Genomic DNA, 19224 nt, shown 5'->3' with positions numbered 1-19224 from the left:
TCCCCCTGTTTCTTTTGGGGTGCACCCTACCAGGATAGTAACACGTCATGCGTGCTGCATTACCAAGCCTTTATGACTCAGATTTGCCAGGCCGCAACTTGGTCGTTTGTGCTTGCGTTCTCTAATCCTATCAGGTGAACATAAGACGGCAGGAGGATGCAGCCTTTTTTGGGCGCAGTATGCTGCAGGCAGCATTAGAGGTCCTCATGTCTGATGGCGGTCTGCGTTGTTGGTGTCTCTTTCCCCTCAGTAAGCATTGCGTTGGGACATCCCACATAGTAATGATTAAGGCTCTGTGTCCCGTGATGTACGATAAAGAAAGTAGGATTTTTTATAACAGCTTACCTGTAAAATCCTTTTCTTTGAGTACATCACGGGACACAGAGCTCCCGCCCCTCTTGTTTGGGGATTTTGGGACACTTATTGCTTTGCTTCAAAAACTGAGGTACTCCCAGCATGGGAGGGGTTATATAGGGAGGGAACTTCCTGTTCTAATTAATTACACCAGTGTCCAGCACCTGAAGGTAGACTATATAACCCACATAGTAATGATTAAAGGGTCACTAAAGGAAAACATTTTTTTTTGCTGAAATGACTGTTTACAGGGTATAGAGACATAAAAGTTAACTGATTCCTTTTAAAAATGATGAAAAATAGATAAAATTCTATCATATAATGTGCCTCTAGTTTCACTTTCGCTTTTAAACTGATTTCATGTTTATGTGAAGTAAAGAGACACACAGAACAAACACAAACAAATCCAGGGCGGTGTTTTGTTTTTAAAATGAATCTGATTGGTTCTGAGGAGTTTTAGACACACAGCTTAGACCACAATGAGAAGCTCCCATGAGAAATTTACTATGGAGCCAGAGAACCAGGAAGTGAGGATTTCAGCAAAGGATTACAGCTGCTTCAAAGCAAAAACGGACAATGAGGACATGAAATCAAGACTGCTATAAGATAAAGCAAGCTATTTAGCCCAAAAAATGTTATTGTTTAGTGATCCTTTAAGGCTCTGTGTCCCGTGATGTACTCAAAGAAAAGGATTTTACAGGTAAGCTGTTATAAAAAATCCTACTTTTACCTTTTCTGCACTAATAAAGCTGGCTCTTGTGTGGCCTTTTTTTTTATCTACCTTGATTCCTACTACTTTTTCCTGCCATTTAAAGTCCAAGGGGGCATCCCCCAATGCACTCTGTTGCATGTTTTCTCCATGATGCAGTGCGCTTCCTGTGCAATTCATATATGATTCATAGTGTTAAACTGTACAATTATTTCACTTAAAAAAGCAACAAAACATAGTTTGATAAAGGGTACCGAAACCATTGTATACAAATGTGATAAAGGATACTAGCCAAGAACTTCTGTTTTTGTCCTCAGGTTGAAATGAGAAGTAAAAGAAGTGCACCATCAAGTCTGAATCGCTTCAGCAGGTAAATGCATCTGTTATGGTCAACGTTCATTGTTTCATCAGATTATGGTTCTTTCAACCTCAAAAAGACCTTTTATGTGTCGGACTTTACTGGTACCAAGTAGGACAGATTCATGAATATACTGTATACAAGAACAACACAGGATTGAAATCACTAGAAAGTAGTGTAGACAATATATAGTATAAATTACAAATATCTTTGCTGGATTATCCCAGGAGGTCAATGCGTTCACATCAATTAGCTTCTTCAGGACCTTTAAATCTTGGTGGCAATGAAATGTCGCCTAACTGTAAAAACATATGAATTGAATATATTTCTACTAACATAACACTCTTCTCTACATCATAAGTTATTATCTGTGTCACTTACACATTGCTTTCAGAAAACCTGGCAATGTAGAAGGTGCTAGCCCGACATTGCCAGGTTTTCTGAAAGTGAATTGTAAGTAGCACATATATCTTATGATGTAGAGAAAATTGTTATGTTAGTAGAAATATATTAAATTCATAAAAAAATATTCAGTTAGGCCATAATTCTTTGCCATTACAATTTAAAGGTCCGAAGAAGCTAATTGATGTGAAATGCATTGACCTCTTGGGATTAATCCAGCAAAGATATTTGTAATTGATACTAGATATGGTCGTCACTGCTTTCTAGGGATTTTAATCCTGTGTTGTTTATGTGTGTGTGTGTGTGTATATATATATATATATATATATATATATATATATATTAGTGTGTGTGTGTGTTTTTACGCTTTGTAATAAAATTCATAGTATTTATTTATTTATTTCATATATATATATAATCATGTGTCTGTCGTTCTTGGTACCAGTAAAGTCCAAAAAAATAAAATAAAGGGGCAGATTCACGTAGAATCGCCTTACTCTGCGGCGGCGTAACGTATTACATTTATGTTACACCGCCGCAAGTTTTACGGGCAAGTGCTTGATTCACAAAGCACTTGCCTGTAAACTTGCGGCGGCGTAGCGTAAATCCGTCCGGCGCAAGCCCGCCTAATTCAAATGGGGCGTGCATCATTTAAATTAGGCGCGTTCCTGCGCCGAACGTACTGCGCATGCGCCGTCCCTAAAATTTCCCAACGTGCATTGCGCTAAATGACGTCGCAAGGACGTCATTGGTTTCGACGTTAACGTAAATGGCGTCCAGCGCCATTCACGGACGACTTACGCAAACTACGTTAAATTTAAAATTTCAACGCGGGAACGACGGCCATACTTACATTGACTAGACCACCTAGAGGGCAGGTTTAGTTTTACGCCGCGTATCTCTACGGAAACGGCGTACATTTACTGCGACGGGCAAAGCGTACGTCCGTGAATCGGCGTAACGACTCATTTGCATATTCTACGCCGACCGCAATGGAATCGCCACCTAGCGGCCGGCCTAGAATTGCAGCCTAAGATCCGACAGTGTAAGTCACTTACACCTGTCGGATCTTAGGGAGATCTATGCGTAACCTGATTCTATGAATCAGGCGCATAGATACGACCGTCGTATCACAGAGATACGACGGCGTATCAGGAGATACGCCATCGTATCTCTTTTGTGAATCTGCCCCAAGGTATTTTTGAGGTTGAAGCAATGGATGTGGTACATTATAAACAGCAATTTTTTCTTCTAGATTGAGATTATGGTTCTTCTGTAAAAGCATTCATAAACATTATATCCCTGATGCCCACCAAGTGAGACACAGCTGGGTGTATACAGAATGGCAGCAGTTACAGCAGGAGTTAGCAATAGAGGCACTGATAAATTAAAGCTTTAGTACACCACTAAGCCCAGGTGCGCCTGGGTTTCTGCTCCTGCTGTGAAGCACTGCATAAGGAGCACTCCGTAGTAGAGCACTGGGAACACCATTTCGAACAATGTTTTCTGAATTGTGTTTACATAGGAAGTGATGTAACATGAAATGTCACATGTCTTCCTCATAGGCCTTTTGCACACTGCAGCTTGAAAAAGCTCAGTACAGCTTTTTTTTTTTTTTTACTGAGCTAAAATACAGCCTATTAATTGTAATGTGCCTATGCATACAGGCACTTAAACAAACGCTGTGCATTCTTCAGTAGGTGTGAGCCGAACACCCCCCCGTTCGGTTCGCACCAGAACCTTTGAACGGACCGAACGTTTGCGCAAACTTTTAGAACCCCATTGAAGTCTATGGGACTTGAACGTTCGAATTCAAAAGTGCTAATTTTAAAGGTTAATATGCAAGTTATTGTCGTAAAACAGGTTTGAGGACCCGGGTCTTGCCCCAGGGAACATGTATTGATGGAAAAAAAAGTTTTAAAAACTGTCTTTTTTTCTGGAGCAGTGATTTTAATGATGCTTAAAGTAAAAAAAAATTGAAAAATTCTTTTAAATATCATACCTGCTGGGTGTCTATAGTATGCATGTGAAGTGGCATGTGTTTCCCATGTTTAGAACTGTGCCTGCACAAAATGACATTACTATAAGAAAACAGTCATTTAAAACTGCTTGCGGCTTTAATGTAATGTCTGGTCCCTGCAATATGGATTAAAATCATTGAGAAAAATATCATGGGTTTCCCTCCCCCCAGGTCATTACCAGCCCCTTTGGCCCTATATACTTTGAACAGCAGTATACAGGCAGTGCAAACAAGACAGGGTCTGTAGGTTTGTTGTTAAGTAGAATTTGTTTGTCATTTTGAACTGGTACTTTTTTAAAGTGTAGCTCCAGCCAAAAAATCGATTTTTAAGTTTTTTGGAAAACATAGAGAAGGGGTATCACCCCTGTAACATTTGTTTTGCTGTCTGTGAGCATCTGTTCAAAAGATTGCACCTCACTTTCTGTCCCAATGACAAAAGATTTTTTGAAAATTTTTAGTGAAACAAGCAGGGCTTTTTTTCAGGGGGAACTTGGGGGAACTGAGTTCCACCACCTCTGGCTCAGACCCTTTGGTGCCTGCTCACCACAATCACCTGTAAACACAGAAGTCTGGTTTCTGTGTTTACAAGTGACAGCTCTGCACTCTGTGTGTAACCCCCTGAACTCTACACTCTGTATGTAATGCAATCCTGATATTTAATACCCCTTTAAGACCCTTCTACTGTTTGTGAAATTTTAATGTGGTCGTGGTTGAGTTCCTGCACCTATTTTCTGAGGAAAAAAAGCTCTGGAAACAAGGATTGGTGATAAAGCATTAGTGGACAGGAGACACCTCTTACAGAAGAGAATTTCCCTTCCTAGAGGTAGATTTCCTCTCACTTTCTGTTTTCTCCTTCTGTTTGTAAGTAGGAGTTGTTTGTAAGTTGGATGTTTGAAAGTAGGGGCCTGCCGTATATAACGAAAAAAGAAAACAGTGCGTCCCATGAAGAAAAAACTACTAATGTGTGGTAGCGGCTATACTGAGTAGACGCTCCCCCGAATGCGGGGTCTTTACCGTAGCCAAAAATATGAGCACAAAAAACAAAAAGTACCTTATAGGAAAAACCTCAAGGAGGGGGTTTATCCTATGGGTAACAAGGGGCTACTATAGGTAAAGAGGGACTATACTCATGATTTAGAAAGTTTCCAAAATTATTTAATGTTGAAAAAGGTCGCTACAAAACATAATTTACATAGCAGTAAAAATTGCATGTGCAAGTATATATACAGGCGATTGAACTGGATGAGTAAACAATAATGCACCTATAAAGATACTATGTGCAAATATTAGACATACATGAAAGACAATGACGAACATACAACATATATAGACTAACAGTCCGGACATGAAGATAACCACATCTGCTGCAACAAGGGGAACAAGAAAAAATATGCCTCTATATGTTAAATGAATGAAAACTATCTCATTCATTTAACATATTTTTATTACAATTATCCATGGCTGTGGTCGTTCAGTGAAACTACTTAGATTCATTAGACAATTTTTGTCCAACTTATTTTTTCAATGATCTTGATTTCCGGAAAAAAAACGATTTTTCTATTGTAGTGTAACATTAACTCATTATTGGGGAACATCTATATGCTCTTAATAGGACACAAGGACACTAGTATAGAGCATAATTCACCCCATTGGGCAGGCTCCTAACTTTGTCCATTTTTCATTTAACATATAGAGGCATATTTTTTCTTGTTCCCCTTTGTACCACCCCACTGCTTCCCTCCTGGCGGGGTCACATCTGCTGCTTTGTTCCATAGTATTTATTTACATTTTTCTGAAATTACATTATTTCGGTTTTTCCAATTGGAAATTGCAGCAGATGTGGTTATCTTCACGTCCGGACTGTTAGCCTATATATGTTGTATGTTCGTCATTGTCTTTCATGTATGTCTAATATTTGCACATAGTATCTTTATAGGTGCATTATTGTTCACTCATCCAGTTCAATCGCCTGTATATATACTTGCACATGCAATTTTTACTGCTATGTAAATTATGTTTTGTAGCGACCTTTTTCAACATTAAATAATTTTGGAAACTTTCTAAATCATGAGTATAGTCCCTCTTTACCTATAGTAGCCCCTTGTTACCCATAGGATAAACCCCCTCCTTGAGGTTTTTTCCTATAAGTTACTTTTTGTTTTTTGTGCCTGCCGTATATACTCTGCAGAAATTTGGGCCCTAGGTGTTGGTGTTGCCACAACACTGTAGGCCCTCACAGTTAGTCTTGGTGGGCGCTGGAACGCCCTGCTCTGAACTATTATATCAAGAATTGTAATTACATGCCATTGTTAAACAGTGGTAGAATAATTGGGCCTTTGGTGCTGGCCCTGGTGCCACAACACTGTAAGTCCTCACAGTTACGCAGGAATGGGCCCTGCTGTGAAATATTAGATTATGAATTGTAATTACATGCCCCTGTTAAACAGGGGCAGAAAAATTGGGCCTTTGTTGGTGGTGGTGCTGGTGCCACAACACTGTAAGCCCTCACAGTTACTCTTGGTGGGCGCAGGAATGGGCGCCGTGAAAATACTTGCTGATCAGCCACTGCCTGTGATATTAATATGACAACAACAGCAATTGTATTCACGTGGCTTTAGGTGCACACTGTGCAGAGGACACAGCACACCACGTGAAAATACTTGCAAAATGATCCCCTGCCTGTGGTATTAATATGAGAAGATCCCTGCCTGTAGGAATTAATATGAGAAACACCAGCAAATCTATTGACGTAGCTTTAGGTGCACACTGTGCAGAGGACACCGCACACCACGTGAAAATACTTGCAGAATGATCCCCTGCCTGTGGTATTAATATGAGAAGATCCCTGCCTTTAGAAATTAATATGAGAAACACCAGTAAATCTATTGACGTAGCTTTAGGTGCACACTGTGCAGAGGACACAGACAGTACACCACGTGAAAATACTGCAGCTAGCACAATCACCTGCCTGCCAGTATATTAGGAAGAACTGATCTATTTAAACTCAATACAGTGTATAAATATATATACAACACCTGGGATCAGGCCCGGACTGGCCATCGGGCAAACCGGGCATACGCCCGGTGGGCCGCGGCCACCGAGATGCTGCTAGGCTGCAAGCCGCGGGGCACAAGCCGCGCCGCTCATCTAGCCTCTCCGCGGCCGCCCGGGTGGACGTAAACACCGAGGGGGAGGAGCTAGATGAGAAGCCTTCGGCCTCTCCACGGCCGGGGGGTGTGACTGCGAGGGGGAGGAGCCAGAGCCGACACCTGCTGGCTGCTGCTACAACACCGGACCGGATTCCAGAAAACGTGAGTGCAGCCCCCCCCGCTCCTGTAACCTGGATAGGAGGAGCAGTGGGGGCGTCTGCATATACAAATCTTTTTCTCTATCGTCTCCCTTCTGCTGTATTGGAATGCCTGAGGCTGCGAGAGGTACAGTAAAAACAGCAGGCATCCCAATACAGCAGAAGGGAGACGATAGAGAAAAAGATTTTTATATGCAGAAGCCCAAACTGCTCCTCCTCCACCTCCCATACTCTTTGCTTCCTCGTTATCTCCACCTCCCCCCAGTGCTCTCTGCCACCCCCCCCCAGGGCTCTCCAAGACCCCCCCCCCCAGGGCTCTCCAAGACCCCCCAGGGCTCTCACCCTCCCCCCAGTGCTCTCCCCCTCCCCCTAGGGCTCTCTTCCACCCCCCAGTGCTCCCCGTCACCCCCCAGTGATCTCTGCCAACCCCAGTGCTCTCTGCCACCCCCCAGTGCTCTCTGCCACCCCCCAGTGCTCTCCGCCACCCCCCCCCCCCCAGTGCTCTCTGCCACCCTCCAGGGCTCTCTGCCACCCCCAGTGCTCTACACCTCCCTCCATGTTCTCTGCTACCACCCCAGTGCTCTCCGCCACCCCCCGCAGTGCTCTCTGCCACCCCCCGCAGTCCTCTCTGCCACCCCTCCCATTGCTCTCTGCCACCCCCCAGGGCTCTCTGCCACCCCCAGTGCTCTACACCTCCCTTCATGCTCTCTGCTATCACCCCAGTGCTCTCCGCCACCCCCCAGTGCTCTCTGCTACCCCCTGCAGTGCTCTCTGCCACCCCCCCAGTGCTCTCTGCCACCCCCCGCAGTGCTCTCTGCCACCCCTCCCATTGCTCTCTGCCACCCCCCAGGGCTCTCTGCCACCCCCAGTGCTCTCACCCTCCCCCCAGTGCTCTCACCCTCCCCCCAGTGCTCTCACCCTCCCCCTAGGGCTCTCTTCCACCCCCCAGTGCTCCCCATCACCCCCCAGTGTTCTCTGCCACCCCCCAGTGCTCTCTGCCACCCCCAGTGCTCTCTGCCAACCCCCAGTGCTCTCTGTCACCCTCCAGTGCTCTCTGCCAACCCCAGTGCTCTCTGCCACCCCCCAGTGCTCTCTGCCACCCCCCAGTGCTCTACACCTCCCTCCATGTTCTCTGCTACCACCCCAGTGCTCTCCACCACCCCCCAGTGCTCTCTGCCACCCCCCCAGTGCTCTCCGCCACCCCCCCCAGTGCTCTCTGCCACCCTCCAGGGCTCTCTGCCACCCCCCCCCCAGTGCTCTACACCTCCCTCCATGTTCTCTGCTACCACCCCAGTGCTCTTCGCCACCCCCCAGTGCTCTCCGCCACCCCCCGCAGTGCTCTCTGCCACCCCAGCAGTGCTCTCTGCCACCCCTCCCATTGCTCTCTGCCACCCCCCAGGGCTCTCTGCCACCCCCAGTGCTCTACACCTCCCTTCATGCTCTCTGCTATCACTCCAGTGCTCTCCGCCACCCCCCAGTGCTCTCCGCCACCCCCCAGAGCTCTCTGCTACCCCCTGCAGTGCTCTCTGCCACCCCCCAGGGCTCTCTGCCACCCCCCAGTGCTCTACACCTCCCGTCATGCTCTCTGCTATCACCCCAGTGCTCTCCGCCACCCCCCAGTGCTCTCTGCCACCCCCCAGTGCTCTCTGCTACCCCCTGCAGTGCTCTCTGCCACCCCCAGTGCTCTCTGCCACCCTCCAGTGCTCTCAACCTCCCCTCCAGTGCTCTCAACTTCCCCCCCCAGTGCTCTCTGCTACCCCCCAGTGCTCTCTGCTACCCCCAGTTCTCTTTGCCCCCCCCCCCCCCCCTCCAGTGCTCTCTGCCACCCCCAAGGGCTCACTTCCATCCTCCAGTGCTCTCAACCTCCCCTCCAGTGCTCTCTTCTACCCCCCCCCAGTGCTCTCTTCTACCCCCCAGTGCTCTCTGCTACCCTCCAGTTCTCTTTGCCACCCCCCAGTGCTCTCTTCAACCCCCCAGGGCTCTCAACCTCCCCCTAGGGCTCTCCGCCACCCCCCAGGGCTCTCTGCCAGCCCCCATTGCTCTCTTCAACCCCCCAGGGCTCTCAACCTCCCCCTAGGGCTCTCCGCCACCCCCAGGGCTCTCTGCCACCCCCCATTGCTCTCCGCCACCCCCCATTGCTCTCCTCAACACCCCAGGGCTCTCAACCTCCCCCTAGGGCTCTCAACCTCCCCCTAGGGCTCTCTGCCACCCCCCATTGCTCTCCGCCACCCCCCATTGCTCTCCTCAACACCCCAGGGCTCTCAACCTCCCCCTAGGGCTCTCAACCTCCCCCTAGGGCTCTCTGCCACCCCCCATTGCTCTCCGCCACCCCCCAGGGCTCTCTGCCACCCCTTAGGGCTCTCCGCCACCCCCTAGGGCTCTTTTCCACCCCCCAGTGCTCTCTGCCACCCCCCAGTGCTCTCTGCCACCCCCCCCAGTGCTCTCTGCCACCCCCCAGTGCTCTCCGCCTCCCCCAGTGCTCTCCGCCTCCCCCAGTGCTCTTTGCCACCCCCCCCAGTGCTCTTTGCCACCCCCCCTCCAGTGCTCTCAACCTCCCCTCCAGTGATCTCAACCTTCCCCCCAGTGATCTCTGCCTCCCCTAGTGCTCTCTGCCATGCCACCCTCCAGTGCTCTCTGCCACACCCCCAGTGCTTTCAACCTCCCCACCAGTGCTCTCTGCCACCCCCCCCCCAGTGCTCTCTGCCACCACCCAGGGCTCTCTGCCACCCCCTAGTGCTCTCTGTCACCCCCTAGTGCTCTCCACCTCCCCCATGCTCTCTGCCACCCCCCTAGTGCTCTTTGCCACCCCCCTACAGTGTTCTTCACCACCCCCATGCTTTCTGCCACCCCCCCCCCCAGTGCTCTCCAACTCCCTCCATGCTCTCTGCCACCCCCCAGTGCTCTCAACCACCCACCAGTGCTCTCCACCTCCCCGCATGTTCTCAGCCGGAGGTGCCGGTTAGCATGTCATGGGCTGCTCAATCAAAAATGCCCGGGCCTATTTTTTGTCCCAGTCCGGGCCTGCCTGGGATGCATATATATCCTCTACACACTGTAACTCTGACTAGCCTGCCTGCTCTATCTAACTCCAAAAAATTACACTCTCTCTCTCTCTCGCTCTGTAAACCACCAACACACTACACAAGGCCGACTTCCAGGCAGCCTTATATAGTGTGGGGCGTGTACTAAACCCCCTGAGCCATAATTGGCCAAAGCCACCCTGACTTTGGCCAATTATGGCTCTCCGTTTTTTGCGTGCTGTGATTGGCCAAAGCATGCGCGAACGGCCCAAAACATTCGTAATTCGACGAACGACTGAACATACGATGTTCGAGTCGAACATGAGTTCGACTCGAACACGAAGCTCATCCCTATTCTTCAGTTTAAAAGAAAAGACTGCTTTTTTGGTCAGTAATTTACACCTCATGCACGCAAATACACATTGCGCACAAACCTGCGCAAATGGCCATTTAAACACTGTAGAACAAGAACGTTAAAATAAGTTTGCGAGAAAATGTGCGCAGATTTGCGTGAGTTTTGCGTGATCGTATATGTTTGAAAATGAGTGAAAATACTTGCAAATACATACAAAAATATCATGTGCGAGTATCATGTGCAAGAGGCCTACGTTTGGAAGTCTTCCCCACAGGAATAGATCACTGCAGCTAGCAATAGATCACTATAAGATGTGACCTTTTTCTGCAGAGCTGAGGTGGACACCGGCTGCAATTATGAGTCTGGGGAGCGTTAGGATGTGGCACATAAGGGCGATTTTTGGACAAAAGAAATGTTTTATTCCTTATTTATTATGTTAACTACTTGCCGACCAGCCGCCGCAGTTATACGGCGGCAGGTCGGCTCCCCTGCGCGAGAGCCCGTAGCTCTACGTCGCCTCGCGAAGCGGCCACTAGGTGGTTCCTGATCCCGACGCGCGTGCCCGGTGGGTGCGATCACCGCCGGGCACCCGCGATCGCTAGTTACAGAGCGAGGACCGGGAGCTGTGTGTGTAAACACACAGCTCCCTGTCCTCTCAGGGGGAGAAATGCCTGACCGTCTGTCCGCCATAATGTCGCAGTACCGAAAAAAAACGCTGATCGCCGCCATTACTAGTAAAAAAAAATATTAATAGAAATGCCATAAAACTACCCCCTATTTTGTAAACGCTATAACTTTTGCGCAAACCAATCAATAAACGTTTATTGTGATTTTTTTTTTTTTACGAAAAATATGTAGAAGAATACGTATCAGAAGGTGTCATGCCGGCCGTCCCGCCTCTCCAGACCCTGGGACAGCGCGCCAGTAAAAAAAAAATATATTACTGCTAGCCCTTTGTCATATTGCGCCTCCTGTGTCAATCTTTAGATTAATTTACCCTCCATTTAGATTTACCTTTCGATTACCTCAATTATCGCTGCTCATTGTGGCTGCTCTCCTCCTCCCCCCGCTCTGCCTCCTCCTCAAATTAGTTTTGATTGGAGGAGGAGGAGAGCGGTCATGTGACTGTCTCTGAAACAGAGGAGAACAGTCACATGACCGGGTCCAGTGTTAATGGAGATAGTGTGAAGTTTTTTAAACTTTAGAGTATTCGGACAGCGCTGTCCCAAGAGACGGGGTCTCCTGGGAGTGCAGGGGGGGGGGGTCTTTATAATGTAAGGGGGCTGTGTGTTATACAAGGGTATGTGTACTATGCAGGGGGCTGTGTTGTTATACAAGGGTCTGTGTACTATGCAGGGGGCTGTGTGTTATACAAGGGTCTGTGTACCATGCAGGGGGCTGTGTAAAGTTTTTTTCATGAAATTTCCCTCTTAAAGTTAAGGTGCATGTTATATGCCGATAAATACGGTACTTAGTAAAATTGCAGTAAAATACACTAAAACCTTGGTTTGAGAGTAACTTGGTTTGAGAGCGTTTTGCAAGACAAGCAAAATGTTTTAATAAATTTTGCCTTGATATACAAGCGATGTCTTGATATAAGAGTAGCGTCATGTCACAACTGTATATAAAAAAATAAGAGAGGAGCCTCTAAGGCCTTGTACACACGATCTGTCCAAACTGATGAAAACGGACTGAAGTTCAGTTTCATCAGTCCAAACCTGTATGCCCCATCGGACTTTTGTCCTTCAGACCAAAGTTTTAGAACTTGCTTTAAAATCGGACTGATGGACGCCTGACCGTCGGTCAAAACCGATGGTTAGTACACAAAAGCATCGGTTCAAAACCTGCGCATGCTCAGAATCAAGTCGACGCATGCTTGGAAGCATTGAACTTTGTTTTTTTCAGCACGTTGTGTGTTTTACGTCACCGCGTTCTGACTCGATCAGTTTTTGAACTGATGCTGTGTACGCACATCAGACCATCAGTCTGCTTCATCGGTGAACCGATGAAACTGAACTTCAGTCCGTTTTCATCAGTTTGGACTGATCGTGTGTACAGGGCATTAGTGTAGCAATATAGTTACATTTAATGAAGGTACAACATTTAGCAACTTATTGCTACACTTAGAGGTGCCTCTCTTCTCTTTTATACCCTGTAAAAAAAAAATGCTTTGATATACAAGTGCTTTGGATTACAAGTAGTTTCTGGAACGAATTATGCTCTCAAACCAAGGTTTTACTGTATACATTTTAAAAAAAATGAGGCAATTCTCATTTAATGAGAAGTAAATTGCCTTTAATGCAAATTACTTGAGAAGAATATAGGATTCCAGTGATGTGATAAGAGTAGAGCAGAAGAAAGTTGTGTTGTAAAGCAGAGGTTGCAACTGTGAGCATTGCTAGAAATGTGAGATTTTTGAAATTCTCTAGATTAGAGTGGTTTTATATAGTAGAGTTAAAAATGTGAACTCCTGGGACCTGATGGTCTTCCTGCAGAATTTTTTAATTGTATTCTGAAAAACTGCTCCCCACATTTCATGCCATGATTCTGAAGTAGCTGGAGGTAGGCTCCCTCCCCCCCTTAATGGCAGAAGCAGTGGTGGTGGTCCTTCTCATACCTGGTAAGGACCTGGACCAATGTTCATCATATTGGCCTATTTCCCTTCTCAACGTAGACGCCAAATTTTTAGCTAAGGCCCTGGCGGGTTGTTTGAGCACTGTGATTACTGCATTGGTGCATGCTGACCAGTCCGGGTTCATACTGGGTAGGGGAACCGATATTAATATCCGTCGCCACCTCATCCATGTTTATAGAGCAAATGGGGACGGCCCTAAAGTGGTGGCCTTTTTGGATGTTGAAAAATCTTTTGATTCAGTGGAATGGCGCTACCTTTGGGCAATCCTCTGTAAATTTGTGTTTTGCCCCCGTATTATCAAGTGGATTTGTCTACTATATAACAATCCTAGTGCTTGGGTGCATACCAATAACTTTCTCTTCCCCATTTCCTTTGGTTTGAGGTACCAGGCAGGGTACCACTCTCCCTGGGCCTCTTTGTGCTGCCAGTGGAAACCCTTGCTGCTCTGATTAGGTCTGCTTCTTCGGTTAAGGGTATATAGGTGGGGGGTGGTGGAAGAAATAAATTCTCTTTATGCGGATAACACCTTCCTTTTCCTTTTTTTTAAGGGACACCACCTCTTTCCTACTGGCAGTGTTCGAGATTATCAATACTTTTGGGTCACACTCAGGATTTCGATTAATTGGGGTGAATCCCTTTTATTTTACCTACACCCTTCTAGTATTTGCCCAAATACAAACACTTCCTTGGCCTGGGTTGCAGAATTTAAATATCTGGGAGTAAGGGTTGGGGGCTCTTTGTCCTCCTACTTATAGGGTGAATTATTCTTATCGATTTTCCAAGCATATTTTTGGGCATCTATTCTGGTGACTGTAAGGTGGCGACTCTCTCTCAACCTGCAGTTACACTAGAGGCAGTCATTGTGGGCTCCTACTCCACCCTTAGCAACCTGGTGTTTTCAGGGGGTTGAGGTCTCATCCCCGGGATTACTACTTTCATGTGAACCACTATTTCAGTATGGCTAGGGCTCATTATCGTTCCCCCTAGGACATTCTCTCCCCACATTCCCCTATGGGGTAATCCAGCTCTTCCACATACAGAAACTATTCCTGATCCTTTGGTCTGGGTGGCCAGAGGGGTAGTGGGATTAAAACATATTGTTTCGGATGGTAAGCTACATTCATTTTATGATCTTAAAGATATGAACTTACCAAATTGAATGTTTTTCAGATATATACAACTGCATAATGCTTTGCGGAAACAATTCCCATCTTCTCTCACCTTGGATTCTGTCATCCATATATTTACTAGAACCCAGTGGCGTCACTAGGGTTGGTGTCACCTGGTGCGGTAAAATATGGTGTCACCCCCCCCCCCCCCCCCCCAATAACATTTTTCAAATATTTTTTACCCTACTGTTTGCTCTCTGTTCTCCTTTCTTCCCCTTTTCTCTCTCTCCCTATGCATCTTTCTTGTTCGTTCTATCCCTTCTTCTTTCTCTCCATTTTTCTTTGTCCCCTCCCCCCACCTCTCTTTCTCCAGAACCGGAATTCACATCTCAGGAGCCTATAGGCCAGGGGCGTACCTAGGGCATTTGGCACCCGGGCGGATCCAATATCTGGCACCCCCCCTTCAATATCTTTTTGTTACTACTGTGTACCCCTCTCCACAACTGCACCTCTGGACCACTTTACATTGCACAGCACCCTGCATCACTGGACCCCTTTACATTAAACAGCCCCTTGCATCACTGGACTCCTTTACATTACACAGCCCCCTGCATCACTGGACCCCTTTAAAATTACACAGTACCCTGCATCACTGGACCCCTTTAAAATTACACAGCACCCTGTATCACTGGACCACTTTACATCTCACAGTCCCCTTCACCTCTGGACCCTTTTACATTACACAGCACCCTGCACCTCTGGACCTCTTTACATTACACAGCCCCCTGCATCACTGGACCCCTTTAAAATTACACAGTACCCTGCACCTCTGGACCCCTTTACATTACACAGCACCCTGCATCACTGGACCCCTTTACATTACACAGCACCCTGCACCCCTTTACATTACACAGCACCCTGCATCACTGGACCCCTTTACATTACACAGCACCCTGCACCTCTTTACATTACACAGCACCCTGCATCACTGGACCCCTTTACATCTCATAGCACCCTGCATCTCTGGACCCTTTTACATTGCACAGCACCCTGCATCACTGCACCCCTTTTACATTACACAGGTGCAGGCAAACACGCGCCTGCACCTCTGCACCCCTGTACATCACATAGCCCCCTGCACCTCTGGACCCTTTTACACTACACAGCCCTCTGAACCCCTTTACATTACACAGCACCCTGCATCACTGCACCCCTTTTACATTACACAGCCACCTGCACCTCCTGGACCCCTGCATGTTACACAGACCCCCCTTCAGTGCAGACACCCCCCCCCATCAGTGCAACCCCCCCTCAGTGCAAATCCCCCCTCAGTGCAAACCCCCCTCAGTGCAAACCCCCCAGTGCAAACACCCCCAGTGCAAACACCCCCCCTCAGTGCAAACCCCCCTTAGTGAAAACCCCCTCAGTGCAAACACCCCCTTAGTACAGAATTCCCCCCCCCCCCCCCACCCCTTCAGTGAAATCCCCCCAGGTGCAAACACCCCCCTCCCCATTCAGTACCTCAGATCATCGCAGGCAGCGCCACGGCACATGGACAGAAGGTCCCCTCTGCCCCTCCCCCTCTGTACACACAAACAGAGAGGAGGGGGCTGTGCCTGTGTGCCGACTGCCGACCACCGCTAACAGCCCGTGGCTGTGAGAGGAGCTCGGTGTCACCCGCAACCCCCCCTCCTCTTGTACCACGGCGCTCATCGCTGCAGTCGCGGGGGGGGAGCCGCCCCCCCCCACATGTCAGCTAAGAAATAAAAAATTAAATCGGGACGGTGTCACCCCTCTAGCGGGTGTCACCCGGGGCGGACCGCACCCCCCTAGCAACGCCTCTGCTAGAACCCTCACCAAGTGGCAGGAAGATCTAATGACCTGACGGAGGACAAGTGGGAGGATTGCCTGTCCTCCTATGTGACCACAATGATCTCTGCCAGAGATCATTTCGTCAAACCTAAATTCTTGCATAGAGCTTATCTCACCACGAAAAGGTTGATGGCTGTCTGCCCCTCTACTCCAGTGTCATGCCCTAAATGTGACCTGCCTGAGGCATCCTTTCTACATATGGGCTTGTCCTGTCTGACCCATCGTTCCCTTGAGTTGGATCCCAAACAGCTGTTAAATGTTTTTGATGCCCTGCTCATGGGACAATATAGCAAGTTGTTCATTATGCTACATTTTATGCTCGGATGGAAATATTTCTCTTGGAAAGCTACTACTCCACCAACTGTCTTTACCTGGCGCACAGTGTTGAACTCTGTTCTTTCATTATATAAGCTCACTTATATCAATAGAAACTGCCCATGAAAGTTTGACAAAATATGGTCAGATTGGATAGATGCTTGGGACTCTATGGGAGATGTTGGCTCTCCTCCTAGACAGGATGATGAGCCCTGATGTGACTCTTATGTTTGACTGTGCTATCTATGTCCCATTTCCTGGGTTTTGTTGAGATTCTCTCCCCCCACCCTCGCCTCCACACACCACCACCTCTCCTTGTCCCCTCTTTTGTCTACCTTACCCTTATTTTTTACGTCCCCCTCCCTTCCCCTTGCCCACTTTTTACTCCTCTCAATCAGCACAGTGTTTTTTCTGGCTGTGTTCAGTTAATGGTTTGTTGAGCCTACTACTTACCATGCTTCTTGGTTTACTCTGTATTACGTTACCCCCCTGTACTTCTAATTTCATGGATATAATGTCCTTGTGTTATGTACACTGCTAAATTCTGTTGTCTGCGTAACTGGCATCCAGTAGCAAAGGTAGATGAGGCGAGCAACACCATGCAGGACTGACTTGAGTGCCGCCAGCCTGTTCGCTGGTACATCACATAGAAGGGTCTATCATGTGTGTTAAATAGGTGTATGTAGGAAATATTTTCATGTGGCAGATGGCTGTTTAACCTGTCATATACAGTGCTTTAGTACTAACCCCATTACAAAAAAATATAACAGTATAATGTTACTGCTGTGAAATACAGCATCCATTTATTGAAGGTGTGTTTCATGATAATTGCAATATATCCATGAGGTGCTAAATAGTTTTTTGTTGGTGTGTGGAACCGTAGTCCACATGAAAACCATATATTTTAACTTGGATTTCTGCTGCTAATAGGAAATGTCATCGACAAAACGATCCTGACAATCTCATCTCTTGTTTAATTTGCAGGTTACAAGGATTACCTGGGGCAGCACCAGCAATACTGCCCACTCATTCTCTTCTCCCATATTCTCCTTGTCCGGTTTTACATACACCGGTATATCAGGCACCTGTGACAGCAGATATACCAGGATTCGGTCTTCTTTGTAGCACTTCCGGTCAGGGATTTCATACAACAGAACATCAGGCACCTGCTTCATTTGTGGTAAGTTCATCTGTGTGTGCAGGGCATTACAGTATTTATATGGGCAATTCAGGAATAAAGTTACTTCTTAGCTTACAAGAGATCTATAGCTCTAAAACTATCTCTAGTTCATTATAATATAATACTTAGTAAGAAGCAGGTTTGGTTGTTATGTTTCCATACATGCACAGGCCATACTATCAGTTCATGACATAAACCAACTTGTTACTGGAAATAATACTCATTATCACACAGATTTTCTAGTAAAACAAAGCATCCTTGAGTGAGAAGGGTTCAAATATGTCAGCATACCAACACTGCACACAACCATTGGCTGAATAATAGAGGTGATTAGGGAGGGTGCGGATGTGTAGAGTGATTTGATTGAGCAAAGTGAGATGTTACTGTTATGGCTGGGCAGATACAGTATTAAACAATCCAAGTCAGTGCCATCATTGAAAATCCAGAATAAATACATTTGTCTGCCTTTTTTTTTTCTAGCAGTCATGTACTTGCTATCCCGCTCCCCGACTCTACAAGAGTTTAATGGAACTAATGTTAGCAGCAAGGATTTCTGCAGGAGCCACTGTCAGTCAAGTTCTTATGACTGCTGTGGCAGCTTGTGATATGGGTGACAACAAGTGAGGGAGAGCACACCATGCATACAGACCATTTGTATACCTGGGAAGATTAGTGAGCCTGAGATTGAAGTGGAGGCGCGATGTACAATAATGGCGCATGTACCTTGGCCAAATATGGAGCAAATAGTGCTGTGCAGGGCCGATCCTAGACAGGGTGCTTTGCACCCAGGGCCTGCAGAGGTGGTGGCGCCGAAGTGGCAGAGTTCTCCCCTCCCTCCTTCTCTCCTTGTTTGTGTCCATCCAAAACTAGTGTTCTGAGCATAGGTGTGTGTGTACGTCCAGAACTGATGTGTCTCTGACCATCTCCTGTACTATGTCTGCAGTCTCTGACCATCTCCTTTACTATGTCTGCAGTCTCTGACCATCTCCTTTACTATGTCTGCAGTCTCTGACCATCTCCTTTACTGTGTCTGCAGTCTCTGACCATCTCCTTTACTGTGTCTGCAGTCTCTGACCATCTCCTGTACTGTGCCTGTAGTCTCTGACCATCTCCTGTACTGTGCCTGCAGTCTCTGACCGTCTCCTGTACTGTGTCTGCAGTCTCTGACCATCTCCTGTACTGTGTCTGCAGTCTCTGACCATCTCCTGTACTGTGTCTGCAGTCTCTGACCATCTCCTGTACTGTGTCTGCAGTCTCTGACCATCTCCTGTACTGTGTCTGCAGTCTCTGACCGTCTCCTGTACTGTGTCTGCAGTCTCTGACCGTCTCCTGTACTGTGTCTGCAGTCTCTGACCGTCTCCTGTACTGTGTCTGCAGTCTCTGACCATCTCCTGTACTGTGTCTGCAGTCTCTGACCATCTCCTGTACTAAGTCTGCAGTCTCTGACCATCTCCTGTACTAAGTCTGCAGTCTCTGACCATCTCCTGTATCATGTCTGTAGTATGTCTGGGGGCTCTTTCTAACAGACTTTCTAACAGAAGCCCTCTCTGTGTCGATCAGAGAGGCCCCCCCTCCAGGCCCCAATAAA

General features: G+C 47.3%; 1 protein-coding gene across 1 annotated transcript in view; it reads left to right on the top strand.

Annotated features, from left to right (window-relative positions):
• LOC120929247 (protein mono-ADP-ribosyltransferase PARP4-like) overlaps nucleotides 1–19224 on the top strand; it is a 136873-nt gene that overhangs the window by 58163 nt on the left and 59486 nt on the right. Inside the window, exons 5-6 of the mRNA XM_040340555.1 lie at nucleotides 1381–1433; nucleotides 17441–17636. Of these exons, the coding sequence (XP_040196489.1) occupies nucleotides 1381–1433; nucleotides 17441–17636 (249 nt within the window). The remainder of the gene's footprint in view (nucleotides 1–1380; nucleotides 1434–17440; nucleotides 17637–19224) is intronic.

This window comes from Rana temporaria, chromosome 2 (genome assembly GCF_905171775.1).
Source record: "Rana temporaria chromosome 2, aRanTem1.1, whole genome shotgun sequence".
NCBI lineage: Eukaryota > Metazoa > Chordata > Amphibia > Anura > Ranidae > Rana > Rana temporaria.
The sequence above is the reverse complement of the archived record's forward strand: the minus strand, read 5'-3'. Positions and strand labels throughout refer to the sequence as shown.